The following is a 15,343-nucleotide window of genomic DNA, read 5'->3' on the forward strand; positions in this document are numbered from 1 at the left end:
GTACAGAATATCTAATATTGGCTAATACGTTTCAATTTTAAACTTTTGTTTTCCATTCAGTAAGACTTCTTCTCCACTTCCTTCATCATGATACTTTTTTCTTCTTCTAAACCTCTGATTTTCATCACTGTATTCGATGTTGGTTTTTTGGTTTGCCTGCATTTTATACTCATCAAACAATTCCCGCTGCGATGCTAAAAAATGTAAGAGCGATTTTTAAAGATCGACTGCTGTTGTAAGTTCGATGGCTGGATGTTGTAGGGATTTGCTTACTGCATTTATCCGATCCAGTATGGCATTCCAGAAAAGTGTCATTATTACATTTTCTTTTTTTTTTCAAATTCTTTGATCAAACAACGAGCCTCGTGAATTGTTTGTGTTGTTTGTGTTTTGTCTTCAATAATAGACTGCAAAGCTTTCTGAAAATCGAGGAAACCTTTTGATAAAGCTTTCGTTGCGTCGGCTCTAGCACACCACCTTGTAAAAGATACTTTTTTTTAGAACTAATCCGTTTTCAATGTTATTTTACATTATTCCCCAGCGATGAGTTGATGCGGAGAAAAAGTTATACAAGGTCTGCACAAATCCAAAAAAACTTATTGCACCAATGCAACACTCTGCAGCACGCAGTCCCACCAAATTTAGGGAATGCGCTGCACATGGAACGTAATGTGCGAGAGGATTAATTCTTTTAATATGCGCCTGTAGGATATAATAGCAACCTGACATATTTGAAGCGTTATTGTATGACTGCCCTCTCGCATTTTTGATGTTAATATGATATTTATTTAAAAATTTCAAAATTGCTTCTGCTAGTTCTTCCCCTTTATGACTGGCCATTGGAATAAAGGCCAGAAAACGTTCTGCTACGTCTCCGTTTGACTTGACATATCTCAGCACTACAGTCAACTGGTCAGTATGAGAAATGTCTGGTGTGGAATCGACACTTATGGAGAAATATTTAGCTTCGATAATTTCGTTCACAATAAATTCTAAAACCCGGTTTCCCAATATTTCAATCAATTCCTCACAAATTGTTGAAGGCAAATATGATGGTCTTCCTTTTCCTTTATTGCCATATTTAGCTAAATGAGCACTAAGAAAAGGTAATTCTAAAATTCCCAAATAGTTACCATTATGCTGAGAACCAAGAATTTCATCATCCCCACGAAATGGCAATCCACGAGATGATACAAATTTGATGACCGATACTAGTCTTTGTAAAATTTGTGTCCAATATTCTCTTTCTTTGTTGATGGAAATTTCCAAAGAGGTGTCAATTCGTCCATGAATACGGCGTCTACCAATAAGGGTATGAACACATTCTTGGTGTTTTGAATTATTCTCATGGGCTTGCATTCTGTCTGTCGCATTTTCCAATCAGAAAATCCAGTTTTGAATTGCGATCGACTCTGCTCTTCACCAAAAAGAACACATGGAAAACAGAATACTTTTCCAGTAGATGGAGAATACATAAGCCACTCTCGTTTTATTTTACCACCACTTACATGTTTTCGAAAAAACATTGACTGAGAAAAAAATCTTTTGGTATCATCGTACTGTCGACTTGAAGCAGAAAAATCGCATTCAAAGTTTTGGCATTCGTATGGATCTCTTGCACACCAAAAATCTTGTATTTCGTTATTAATATTTTGCCATATTCCAATGTCATTCTGATATTCTACTCCAAGTTGTTCAATGCTTTGATTTAGTATTTGGACCTCGTCCTCGCCTCCGTCTGCACACTTCGAAGTAGATGTTTCTTTATCCTGTTGAGTCTGTTCAGAACACTCGGAAGGAAGTTCTACCACGTTTGTATCCGAAGATTGGCCAGTAGACGTACTTGGAGAAGGTTGGATCTCTGGCGATTGACGGCTGAATCCAAGTTTGAAAAGGTTGTATGTCTTCTTTAACACTTCATCTCGCTTGTTTTGTTGTTCAAGACGCTTTTTGCGTTTTTCTGAACCACTTAGGTGTTTTTTCTTAAGGCTTTCTTCAGACATTTCGTTCCTTTAAGGAAAGGGAAACAATTGTTTAAAGGAGAACCCACAACATACAAATACAAAGCACAATCATTTCGTTTTTAAGTTCACCCAATAAAAAAAAAACTTGGTTACATCAATTTGTAGTTCTTACAAAATGTTGGGCATACAAAAAATTTGTGATCTGCTCTGAAGGAGGTCACAACTCATAAGTTGGATTTTTCTTAGTAAGAAGTTTGTGAGAAATAAATCCTCACAAAATCAAGTTATGATCACCTTGTGAGGTTTTTGTGACTTGTGAGGTTTGCCAGAATAGGGGTGTAAATTATGTACATAATATCCATTCTTATTTTCATTTCATTTTGGTTCGTCTCCCAAAATGTATTATCCAACTGCACTTCGACCCTGTGCTAATGCGTTTGTATTTGTAACATTTGAAAATATTGTTTTTTTCTGGGGCCCTGCTATGTTACTTTGTGCTACTTTCGAATCTGTTCGAAAGTTAATTTTAGTTGTACTTCCTACTAACTTTTATTAGATATTAAAACGTGAAAAAAATTTGAGCTGACTGTCGAAAATCCGAAAAAAAGGTAAAAATCTCTCATTCTGGCATCGCTGGGTTTGGCCCATTAGGATGGAATGGCGCATGGGAGTCATAATTCATTATAAACACGTATACACTGTTTCTTTTTTTGTTGTTATTTTTTCTTATATTTATGGCAAGTATAAAAAATGTAATGCTGTTTTTTATTGAAGGTGCATCTCCAAAAAAATGTTTTGTTCGTAGTCAGAGCGAGGGGCCCCTAGCTCAAGCGGGGCCCCTAGGCAGCTGCCTATTTTGCCTTGAGGCTAATCCGGCACTGCGGTGATTGCCGTCTTCTTCAGGGGATGTCTTTATTCACATAAATGATAAGAGTGTTTATTAAATACATACGAATATTATGTAAAGCTTTCAAGTATGACTTACATTGATTTAAATATTACAAAAACATTAAAACAAAAAAATAATTTAAACAATTAAAACAATTAAAATTTAAAGCGCTTCCGACTTTGAAGACTTGTCACTGTTAAATGTAAACTGTTGAATTGTTTTTGTCTGAAACTAAGGAACAGTAAACGGCGGATATGTTTTGAGTGTCTTGTTTGCGGTTCATATTATTTTTGTTATTTATTATGTGAAGTGTTTCTAATGTATAGCGTTTGGATGTATGTTTCTCCGTTGCAAGAATTTGGACTCCTTCAAAGTCTGGTTGATGTCCTGTTTCGATGGTGTGGCATGCTAGTGCTGTCTTTTCCGGGTTTTTTTGGCGAATGTCTGATTTATGGTTAGCCATTCTTTGTCGAAGGAGTTGTTTAGTTGTGCCAATGTAGCAGAGATTGCATGGTTCGTCCGGTTTTCCTTTGCAGTTTATTTTGTAAACTACGTCTGAGCGGCGATCCTTGTCCGTTTTCGTCTTTAGGCATGTAAATAAAGATGCAATTGTCTGGTTTGACTTATATGCTAAGTTCACGTCAGAGTTGTTTTTGGCGACAACTTCTTTGAAATTTTCCGAGAGTTTCAAAGAAGTTGTCGCCAAAAACAACTCTGACGTGAACTTAGCATATAAGTCAAACCAGACAATTGCATCTTTATTTACATGCCTAAAGACGAAAACGGACAAGGATCGCCGCTCAGACGTAGTTTACAAAATAAACTGCAAAGGAAAACCGGACGAACCATGCAATCTCTGCTACATTGGCACAACTAAACAACTCCTTCGACAAAGAATGGCTAACCATAAATCAGACATTCGCCAAAAAAACCCGGAAAAGACAGCACTAGCATGCCACACCATCGAAACAGGACATCAACCAGACTTTGAAGGAGTCCAAATTCTTGCAACGGAGAAACATACATCCAAACGCTATACATTAGAAACACTTCACATAATAAATAACAAAAATAATATGAACCGCAAACAAGACACTCAAAACATATCCGCCGTTTACTGTTCCTTAGTTTCAGACAAAAACAATTCAACAGTTTACATTTAACAGTGACAAGTCTTCAAAGTCGGAAGCGCTTTAAATTTTAATTGTTTTAATTGTTTAAATTATTTTTTTGTTTTAATGTTTTTGTAATATTTAAATCAATGTAAGTCATACTTGAAAGCTTTACATAATATTCGTATGTATTTAATAAACACTCTTATCATTTATGTGAATAAAGACATCCCCTGAAGAAGACGGCAATCACCGTCGAAACGTTGGGAAAAATCAAATGAAAATTGTTTTCATTTAATCATCAAAAAGATCAACAAAGCCGATGAGAATCACCACTTAATTGTTCTCAAATCAAACACAAACCTAATTTATTTTATTGTCAATGTTTATCTTATAATGCAAAAAAAGGTAGTTCCACCTTATTCCAAGAAGACGTATCCTGTTTTATTATATGTTCATTAGCAAACTTAAGTCCTTCATTTCTGTTTTTTTTTTCATAGATGTGTAGCTTTTAATACACGGCTGCACGGATGCACGCCTACTTCTTCGATAATGATGCTTCGTCTTCTGATGATTTCATTGCTGGCTTCTTTACTCATGGTCTCTTTCCAAAAAATCTTTACAGATTTCAATAATAAGAAGGGATATTAGTTTATTGGCCTAAAAAGTAGGGTCTTCTTTATTATGAATTATATTTTCGTTTTTAAATAGTGAAATTATGTAATGGACTGTGAAAGGGATCCGTTGAACAATTGTTGGTATTTTTCTTACAATTTTATCTGTCCGTTTAGTCGTGGGAGCTACTGTATTTAAGCTTCATTTAAGTGACTCGAAGTACCCGTAGCATGATGATAGTGCGTTGGACTGTCATCCCAGAGGTCTTTGGTTCAATCCCTGCTTGTGCCATCTAAAGTTTTTTCACGGGTATTGCCTCTTGTGAGGAATTGACAAATCCTCCTTATGCGAGAGGTCTTAGGTTCGATTACTGCCTGTGCTACCTTAAGTTTTATTTACAGGTACTGCCTCTTGCGAGGAATTGACAAATTCTCCAAGAGTAATTCTTGTCATGTAAAAGTGCTTTCTCAAATTAGCCGCTCGGATTCGGCATATAAACTGTTGGTCCCCTTCCCCTCCATCCCAATTTACACGCACACAGGGATGGTTAAAAGTTGTAAGTCACTTGGCCCTGGTTCTCTACGGACTGTTGCGCCGCTTAATTTATTCTTTATTTAAACTATAGTTCCTTCCCAATTTTGTTTCTTTTAAATTTTTAGAGAAATTATATACCTATGTAAATGCTAATGTACCTTTTTTGTTAAGTTTGAACTTGTAGCATTTGTTGACTCCTTTTTAATCAAAATAATTGAAAAAGGTTCACGCAAAACATAAATTTTTAAACATTTGTCTTCTAGCATCAGCTTCAATCCACGAGTAAGCAGATTGAAAATGATACTAATAATAGAATTTAGACTCAGCGATCTTACTGCAGGGCGAAACGTCACGGTAGCCAGTAATCGTTTTCCACACCTTAACATGCACAAAGGAAGTTGGAGTTCTCCAGATCAAACTACCGTCAACCAGATATACCAAGCTAACATTGACTCGAAATACTACCTCGTTGTAGCCAAGGTAGCACTTCGAGTTTCCAGACCCAAGGCAAAACAGGGAGATGCTGGGAGAAGTCAGAAGAGACAACGTCGAACGGGTACAATGTATCTGGAACCTGTGGCATCATTGCCAAGATGCAATCAAAAAGCAGCCTCTGATGTGCTGGGTTTCAAGCAGCCACCAACAGGAAACTCCCGGGTTTGATGGTCAATATCAGCAGGCATAGATGGACGAGAGCTGCTTATGAGCTCTATGAGCAGAAGAGGAGAGAAGAACACCGACTTCTCAGAAGGAAGAAGAGATAGCGTGCGATCGAATGTGTTGAGAGGTGTGTTGAGAGGTTATAAAGCATAAATGAAGTTCGAAAGCTTTATGAGCAGGTGAAACAAAATTAAAAAGTACATAAACCACGAACCAAGGCCGCAAAGACGAAAGTGGGCACATCATATTAGAATCGTATTCATTGCTAAGGATATTAAAGGAATAATTCGGTAGAATGTATAACGGCGACTTCGAACCAAATTCCACAGTCAGGCAGTGTGATCTATTCAACATATAGACGACGAAAGTTAATAATCCCGTCTTCCCGACTTGGACGAACAAAAAATTACCATATCTAAGATAAGATATGGTCGGAAGAAAGCATGTCCGATGAATGGAACCTTAATTGTTTGCCCGATTCTGAAAAATGGAAACCCTCTAAACTGCATCAACTATAGAGGAATCAGTCTACTTAATAAATATTACAAAATCTTCTCTGCTGTAATATGTGAACGTCTAAAGCCCATCGTCAACAACCTGATAGACACTTATCAGTGCGGTCTTAGACCAGGAAAGTCCACAGTCAATCATATATACACATTACGGCAGATCCTGGGAAAAACCCGAGTACATCAAATTGACACCCACCGTCTCTCTATCGATTTCAAAGCCGCTATCACATGTATAGGGACGAGATGTTTAAAACCATGTCTAGTTTTAGCATCCCTGCCAAATTCGTTAGTTTGTACAAAAGGACCATGGAGAATTCTAAAAGCCAGAAGGATAAAAGTCCAAAGACTAAGATGGTTGGGTCATGTAGAGCTCATTAAAACCTTCAGCCAGGAAAGTCTTCGAATCCACTCCCACAAGACAGTACAGTAGAGGAAGCCCGCTGATCAGGTGGCGCGCACAAGTGTAAACTGACATTACTCAACTTGGAGTGTGCAACTGGAGACATCTAGCAAAGACCGAGCTACATTGAGAAGTTTGTTGGGTGAGGTTTACACAGGACTGTAGCGCCACCTTAGGTAAGTAAGTACATACATGTATAAAAAATTTTGACAATTAGTAAAATTGTTTTTGACTGATGTAATATACATACATACATATGTTAGCTGTTTTAATTTGACTTGAAAAAAACTTCAAAAAGTATTGAAGTAATAAAATCGTTTGAAAAAAATAACCTTGAAACCAATTTCAGTTGATTCTCATTTTAGATCTGGATTTTATGAAATGAACACACAAATTCTGCAGAACATGTGCAGGTCTGCTTAAGTACGATTTAAAATAGTAAGAATGTTTATAAACATCAGACGAAAATCAAAAATTGCCTCCGTGAAATTTTGTTTTGATAACCAAGATGCCAAAGGTATAGGATGTATAAACTTTCTTTATTTTAAAGAGCACATTAGGATGTTTTTCTTTTCCTCTTTTGATTAAAAGCTACAAGGCAGCAGTTTCTTTTTTCCTAATAAAACATATATTTTTCCCACTTTACATTTTACTACAAACAAAATATGGAACCATAATCTCTGCGACGCTAATGCCATTTACGATGTTTATAAAAATATATCTTCTGCTATTCATCAGCTTTTGTTCGATCGCAAATCTGGCATGTGTAGCGCAAATCAAAGTTAGGCAGACGTTTATGAAAACTTCCTGATTGTTTTATGAGCTTTTTCTCAAGCAGAACTGAAAAATAAAAATGTATCTGCTACCATTATAATTGAAATTTAAATAAGAACACATCATAAATCCTGCCACTTGTCCTTGATCTGTATTATGATGATGTGAGAAGGATTTAACTAAGATAATATTTACTTCCGCTTTGAAGATGTTCAAGTAGTTCCGACTCCAGATTAGATGCACCAATATTCTTATACCTACCTGCATAAGCAAAAATAATTAAAGGGTGAGAAAGAGAAAACCCTCAAGAGTTGACCCTTAATATCATTTTGAAGATATCCCATTTTCCGATTATGACAATCTGAAAATCAAAGACATCTGCTACCGATGAGCTACCAAAATTTTTTCAATCCCTCTCATTTTTATCTAAATCAGTATCGAAGTAATCTCTTTAGTTTTATCTTAAGGGTGTCATCGCACTAAGCAATTATGATTGTTGTGTTTGTGTTGCACATATCATCAGATTCACATCATTTAGATTTGTGTCTTTAATTTTCTAACCAATTACCCTCTTGCGAAAAATCTTGAAGAAACAAATTCTGGGTCACAAAAATTAAGCCATCCTCAATTATCTTCGATCCAAAGATAGAGGCTACACAAAAAATGAGTAAAACTTCGAATCCATTAGTTTCAGATTGATTCCTGAGGAACCTTTCCTGATTTGTGTGTCTTAAATGAAAAACTTGTTGAAAATTGCTGAAACAATGTTTTGTTTCTTCTTTTAAGACTGAGAAGCAAATTTGATGGTCCTAAGTAGCCTGGCCCAGCCTACGAGTATATTCGAGGCCAATTACCTTTGAATTTTCGTTGTGTCGCATCGTGTTCTTTTATTCTTCTACAGTGCTCCATTGTGCACCTCCGGCCACTTAACATCTCCAGAATGTCTACGGATTCTGATTCAGTCTCTTCTGTAAGGCACACTAATTGTATATTATAAGATACGACAAATCCCATGCGGTTGCAACAATGGACCTGATGGGACACTGGAACAGGGACAGGGAGAGGGAAACAAACAATCCGATAATGTGACAAGATGTTATAGGACCGTTAAGTATTTTAATTCTCGACTAATTGAGCTACTGATTGTTGCTGCAACAATAATAATAGAACGCAGTAAATGGGACCCATTATTGTTTGCTGCACATCAGTGATGGAAAAAGTCAAGGCGGGATGGTTGTGGGTGCGATGGGGATTGGCAATGGATTGCATTCTTGCCTGATGTCTGCTGCCTATACTCGTACAACAAGGTAGGTAATTATATAATATAAGGCACACAAATGGTTCGACAACGACGCGACGTTACAGTGACGACGACGGGGTGCGTTCTTAATCCCAAGCCACTCGAGGACGCTTACAAAAGAAGTCGAAAATGCTTCAATTAATGCCATTCAGCCGGATTCGGATTCATCAGTGCAATGAGCGAGTAGTGGGCGGATACAGTGCAACCCTATACATTATTCCAACAACGACGGGTAGTAGGGTTTACACTCACCGACAGCACCCTCCCCATTGTCAAAAAGGACTTTATGATGAGAAAAGTGACGAGATGATGATATGGGAACCCTCTTAAATGCCTCCATTCCATGAAAACCAATGTACATTTTCCAGAAATAGTCATGTAACGCGGATGGTGATGGAGGTTGGTAGATACTTGATGGTGTTTTACATTCGACTCCTTTTCATTTTCGTACACCGAAATTGATTGATGATCATGTATGTATCTCTTTGAAGGGATTACAACAGCTCAAGGATAAGGATTACAATATTGTAAGATGTAAATAAGCCTATACAAAGCCTGAAGCGAGAAGCGAGTGGGATATGGCGAATGGTGAGACATTCAAATTATGCATTTATGGGTATTTGGAATATGATGGTGGTGTTCGAGTAGGTATGCAAAGGCTTAAATTGTTTTACAAAAGAGATAAATATGTAAGTTAATTGATGATGGCTTTGATTAAATGCTTCGGGTTGTTTGAAAGGCGTTAACGTTACAAAAGTTCAATTGTGTGTCTTTATAGATTTAGCACAACAATCAACTGATATGATGGGAGAAACTATTTGTAATGGAAGATGTTTAACATGATTTAATATGATTTGGGGATGGGAAACACATTTTAAATGATGAATGAATTGTAATTTGTAATGAATTTATAAGAAAGTGGAGATTTCGGATGATAAAATGGTCATTGAATAGCTTATGATTTCATAAATAGTAAGATTCTTATTAAATTATTATAGGAATTTAGTTCTCAAACTTCGATAATTGGCCTAACTTAAAAAAAAGAACCAAATGGAGCACAAAAATCTTAAATATGTTATCAAATTCAAGAAATAAAATTTATCACGTCATATTTGTTTTCAGATGTAATTTAAGAAACTGCAATCTTACGAAAATTAGTACAATAATAACGACTTCCGCCCTTTTTCAAAAGTTTGGCTTAAGCTTAAACTGAAATCCTAAAAGTTAGAATGTAATTTTCCTAAGTCAAACCCTCTATATTAACATAGATTTCAAGACATGACCTGAAAATTTTAATTAATAACATACAAACTAGCATTCATGACTTAAATGGCGATAGTAAGGAGTTGTTTTAATTTAAACGTGTGGCAGTTACAATTTATTTTTTAGGAGTGACACGCCTCTTTAATTTACATATATTTTAATAAATTACCTTTACAACACAATTGTAATTTGTGGCTATGTTAAAGCTCATGTCTTTACAGACAAGCCCACTTCAATTGACGCATTGAAAGCCAACATTGAAGCATTTATTCGTGAGATACCAGCCGAAATGTTAGAAAGAGTATGATAAAATTGGACTAAGCGGTTTTACCATCGCAGTCAAGGTCAATAGTTGCATGAAATAATCTTCAAACATTAAATTATAGTTACCGTACCATCGATTCTAATAAAGATTTTATACATTTTTCTGAATTGTATGTATTTTTTTAAACTTTCTTATAGCTTTTAAAAAATTACCCTTTATTTGCTTGTTTTTACTGAATTAGGTACAACGACAATTAGTTCGTTGTTTATGAGCGTTTTCAAGTACTGTAAATCAACACTTTTAGTGTTTTCAGTGAAATTTAATTTCTGATCTAAAATTTTAAGACCAATGGGTTGGGTAGATCTATGCATGCAGTTTTTAAAAATCTAAAATCAACTTGGTAAGACACCAAGACCTAACCAGACGTGTAGCAGTTGATAAAATTGAATAAAGTTTCATTGCCTTTAATTCTTACTTAAAAATTAAAGGTTCGAACAGAAAAAGCAGAAAACTGCTCAAACAGCAGCAGCAGATTCTTTTTCTGGGCATAAATTAAAACAAAAATTGGCGTCAATGCAAGTCAGTTTTAAGAGTTATTCGAGATATCTTAAACTAAATAAACACAAGAAAAAAAAACTAGACAAACCACGTAAATTTATGTGATTAGAGTTTTTCATAGCTCAAAAAATCTGGAAAAAGAATGTTATCACTTGGTCAACCTTTTATTTACACGATTTGAATATAAAATGGTATTTTTAGCTTCATCATAGCTACGAAGGATGTGTTGCGATATGAAGAGCTGTCAGTTCAGTTATTATAGAACAAGTAAAAAAAGAGGCTGGGATGCGACCCACACTGATAACTTCCCATCCTATCTGTCTACTTGTCCTGCTTAAAAAATTTGTATGTTTTCGTTTTTGGTTAAAAAAATTCTCAGTTGAATTATTCCAATAATATTAAAAATTACGGAAAATATTTTGCATGTGATGAAATAGTTTGATATAGAATTGAATGAATTAAATTAATTTGAAGTCAATATTTTCTACTATTCACGAAATATGGAGAACCGAACATCAATTTTTACCAATTTTGTGTGCTATTTTTTGTAGATTTTATTTTTCTTATGAAAAAAAACTGACTGTTGGGTTTTAATAAAAAATTTACTGAATGTCGAAAACAATATTTTCTGAGATAAAATTAATTTCAAGCCAATTTTTCTAAAGATATTTTATTCAACAGTAAATTTTTAACAAGTTTTTGTATTGTTTTTTTTTTAGGTTTATATTTTTATTAAAAAAAAACTGTCAATTCAATTTTTTTTCAAAATTTTACCATGTCAAAAATGTTATTTTTCATAGCATATATTTATTTTGGAGATAAAATCAGTTTTTTGTTCGTAAAATATATGAGGTGCCAATTTTTTTCAGTTTTTTGATTTATTTACCCGTGTTTTGTTGGAAAATCTATCTATAGTATAGTAGGATTTTACACGAATAACAAAAATAATATCCATAGTAGGAATAACACAGATAAAAGTTAGAGTAGAACCTTACTATGGATGGGTTTTTGACGTTTATACGAGTCACGAATAGATCTTATGTGATTTTGTTTTTAAATGTTGGTACGATTCATATTGCATTTGTATTTCGATGGCTGTTCTCATTGGGGAAAAAAATCAATCTGTCACTGTTGATATTATTTAGTTTTTTTTTTTAATGAAAATGGACTAACTGGGCTTATTTTGCAAGAGAAAACAATAGAAAAGATAATCAAGTTTTGGTATGTTTCCACCAAAGGTTTATCTCAGTTTAGATTAAATAAATCTTTTTGGTGTTATCACCGCAAAAGAAGATTTAAATTATGATTATGATGAAGATTTAGATTATTACAGCACTTTCTAAAATGCAAATGGATTTCGATGTTTTTGATGTTTAAAGTGCAAGTGAGATAGTTTCATTCGTGTTAAACAATGAAGAACTGATTAGTTCGGCACTATATAAGAATACGCTACCTACTCAATGTCAATTTTTTTTCAACTTGATTAAAAGAAAACTATATTTTTTGTACAAAAACATGCAAATAAACAAACCATAATGCATTATCTGTTAAACCAACTCCTTCACACATGTTTTTTTTCTCAAATTTTGATTCGACTCCAAACTCCGACGGGAATCGGGGAGTCAAATCAATCTCATTTCAACTCGATTCAGGTAAATAAAGAATTGAGGCGATCTTCAAGCTCGCTTCAACATGTATGTAATGTAGTAGTCTACGAACAAGCCCCCTCCTTGAAGCAATTGTTAAATGAACTTTTATTATAGAATATAAATTTCAAGATGGGTTTCTTACCATTTCTTCTTGAAAATTGTCCATTTTATTAGTTTAGTAAGTTTTTTTGCGTAGTTAATTTTAACTTTTGATTTTCACAAAACTTTTTTCTATTTGTGTGTTTTTTTATTATTATTCTGACAGATCTTCTTTCACTTGTAATAATTTTTAAATACAAAAATCTTGCTACTTTTTGTTGGCAATTTCTCACTGTACTTTATATAGAATACCAAAAAAACGTTTAGTATCACATTACAATATACAATGTACATTTTAATTCAAGTCGCTAGCTTTATTTATTCGCTAGATATTTTTAGTTAACCAACATTTGTACCCCTTTTTTTAACGCTATGGTAAAAACCACACACTGAATTTGATTGAGAGTACTTTCTACATCGTTCTTATATATCTCAACTGGTTCTTGAGATATGAACGACGAAAAAAGCTTCTTATGTTACAAATACAAAAAATTCGCATGTTGGGGACTCTATACAAAATAGGTTGACAAAATTTCGTTAGCTATTATAATTAAGTCGTAACTTCTCATAGTCTCAGAAATTGACATCTAGATTACACCTCAATAACCATTTTCATATGTTCACGTGAAAAGGAATTCGATGCGGAAATTTAAACGAAAATGTTATTTCTGTACAATTAAAGTTAAAGAAAATTTTTTAATTTACCGGAGGTATAAATGTAAATATAATTAGAAAAAGAGGCTGGGATGCGAACCACACTGATAACTCCCCATCCCGTCTGTCGATTTGTCTTGCTTAGAAGTTTGTCTATATTTACTCGTATCAATTTTTAATAAATTTGAGTACTATTTTTTGTACATTTTATTTTTAATGAGAAACGGACTGTTGGATTTTTATATAAAAATTACTGAATATTGAAAACAATATTTTCAGTGAAATAAAATAAGTTTGAAGCCAATATTTTTAAAAAGCTATTGAGCCTATATGAGCCGAAAGTAAATTTTTACCAAGTTTTAGTATCGTTTTTTTTTAGAGTTTTATTTTTTGTAAAAAAAAATTGAATTCGAATTTTTTAAAATTTTACCAAATGTTGAAAACAATATTTCTTATAAGATAAAATTAGTTTGAAGCTATTATTTCAAAGTTTTTAAAAGATATTTGAGTCGAAAATCATTTTTTACCAACTTTTGTTAATTTTTTGTTCGGTATTTATTTTTTTGTAAAAAAACTGTCAACTCGATTTTTTTCAAACTTTAACTGAATATTGACAACAAGATTTTTTGAAAGATAAAAGTAAATTAAAGCCAATATCTCAAAGTTTTGAAGGGATGTTTGAGTCGAAATTCAATTTTTACCAACTTTTATACATTTTTTTTAGATTTTTATTTTTTGTAAAAAAACTGTGAATTTGATTTTTCTCAACATTTTTCAAAATGTTGAAAACAATATTTCTTATAAGATAAAATAAGCTTGAAGCCTAAATTTCAAGTTTTTGAAAAGATATTTGAATCGATATTCAATTTTTACGAACTTTGAGTAATGTTTTTTTTAGATTTTTATTTTTTATAAAAAAAACTGTCAATTCGATTTTTCTCAAAATTTTATCAGATGTGAAAAACATTATTTTTCGTTGCACAAAATTGTTTTGGAGATGAAATCATGTTTCAGTCGTAAAATTTTGGAGGTGACAAATTTTTGTTTTCAGTTTTATTGATTTATAAAAAAACCGTTATATTGATTTTTTTCAAAAAATATACCTGTTTGGTATCACGTTACAATATATTATATAAAATTTAATTCAAGTCTCTAGCGTTTTTGGTTCGTAAGATATTTAGGGTTAACCAAAATGTTCACCTATTTTTCAAACTGCTATGGTAAAAAAAACACCCACGCAATTTTCTTCAGAGCCCTGTCTGCATCTTTCTGCCATATTATCTGTATAACAAAATTTAATTGAAGTTGATATCTCTTCTGGTTCTTGAACTATGGAGGACGAAAAAAACGTCGCGAACGTACGGACATACGGACGTACGGACGTACGAACGTACGTACACATGCACGCACAGACATCTTTCTAAAAATCTTTTATTTCGACTCTAGGGACCTTGAAACGTCGAGAAATGTCAAAATTTTTAATTTCACAAATCGGACCCATTACAATAACTTCGTATGGGAAGTTAAATATAAATATTAATATAAATATAAATATAAATATAAATATAAATATAAATATAAATATAAATATAAATATAAATATAAATATAAATATAAATATAAATATAAATATAAATATAAATATAAATATAAATATAAATATAAATATAAATATAAATATAAATATAAATATAAATATAAATATAAATATAAATATAAATATAAATATAAATATAAATATAAATATAAATATAAATATAAATATAAATATAAATATAAATATAAATATAAATATAAATATAAATATAAATATAATTAAGAAGTGAGAAAATCTTAAATTATTTTTAGATTAGATTAAATAAATCGTATTTAGATTAATTAAACTAATTTTCCATTTTAATAATAAAATTATTCTTATTTTTGGCATTTTGTTAAATTTAATTTTTTTTAAATATGTTATGTTTGTTTCAGTTTTTCATTTTTTTTGTTTATTTTCGTCGAATCAAATACGCCCTTAGCCATTTTTTTTTCAATTCCTCTACCCCAAAAGTGCATAAATAATTTTAAATAATTTCTTCCTGTACACCTACTCAAA

The 15,343-nt window shown here is 32.8% G+C and overlaps 1 protein-coding gene across 1 annotated transcript; it reads right to left on the minus strand.

The window, feature by feature from the left end:
- Positions 1-1,211: 1,211 nt before the first annotated feature.
- On the minus strand, positions 1,212-2,003 carry LOC129941152 (zinc finger MYM-type protein 5-like). The gene has a single exon (XM_056049716.1). The coding sequence runs from the start codon at positions 2,001-2,003 to the stop codon at positions 1,212-1,214; it is 792 nt and encodes a 263-aa protein (XP_055905691.1).
- Positions 2,004-15,343: the final 13,340 nt, after the last annotated feature.

Source organism: Eupeodes corollae, chromosome 1 (assembly GCF_945859685.1).
Source record: "Eupeodes corollae chromosome 1, idEupCoro1.1, whole genome shotgun sequence".
NCBI lineage: Eukaryota > Metazoa > Arthropoda > Insecta > Diptera > Syrphidae > Eupeodes > Eupeodes corollae.

Coding starts and splice junctions, on each gene's coding strand:
- LOC129941152 (XM_056049716.1), bottom strand. CDS start 2,003: ATGTCTGAAGAAAGCCTTAAGAAAAAACACCTAAGTGGTTCAGAAAAA.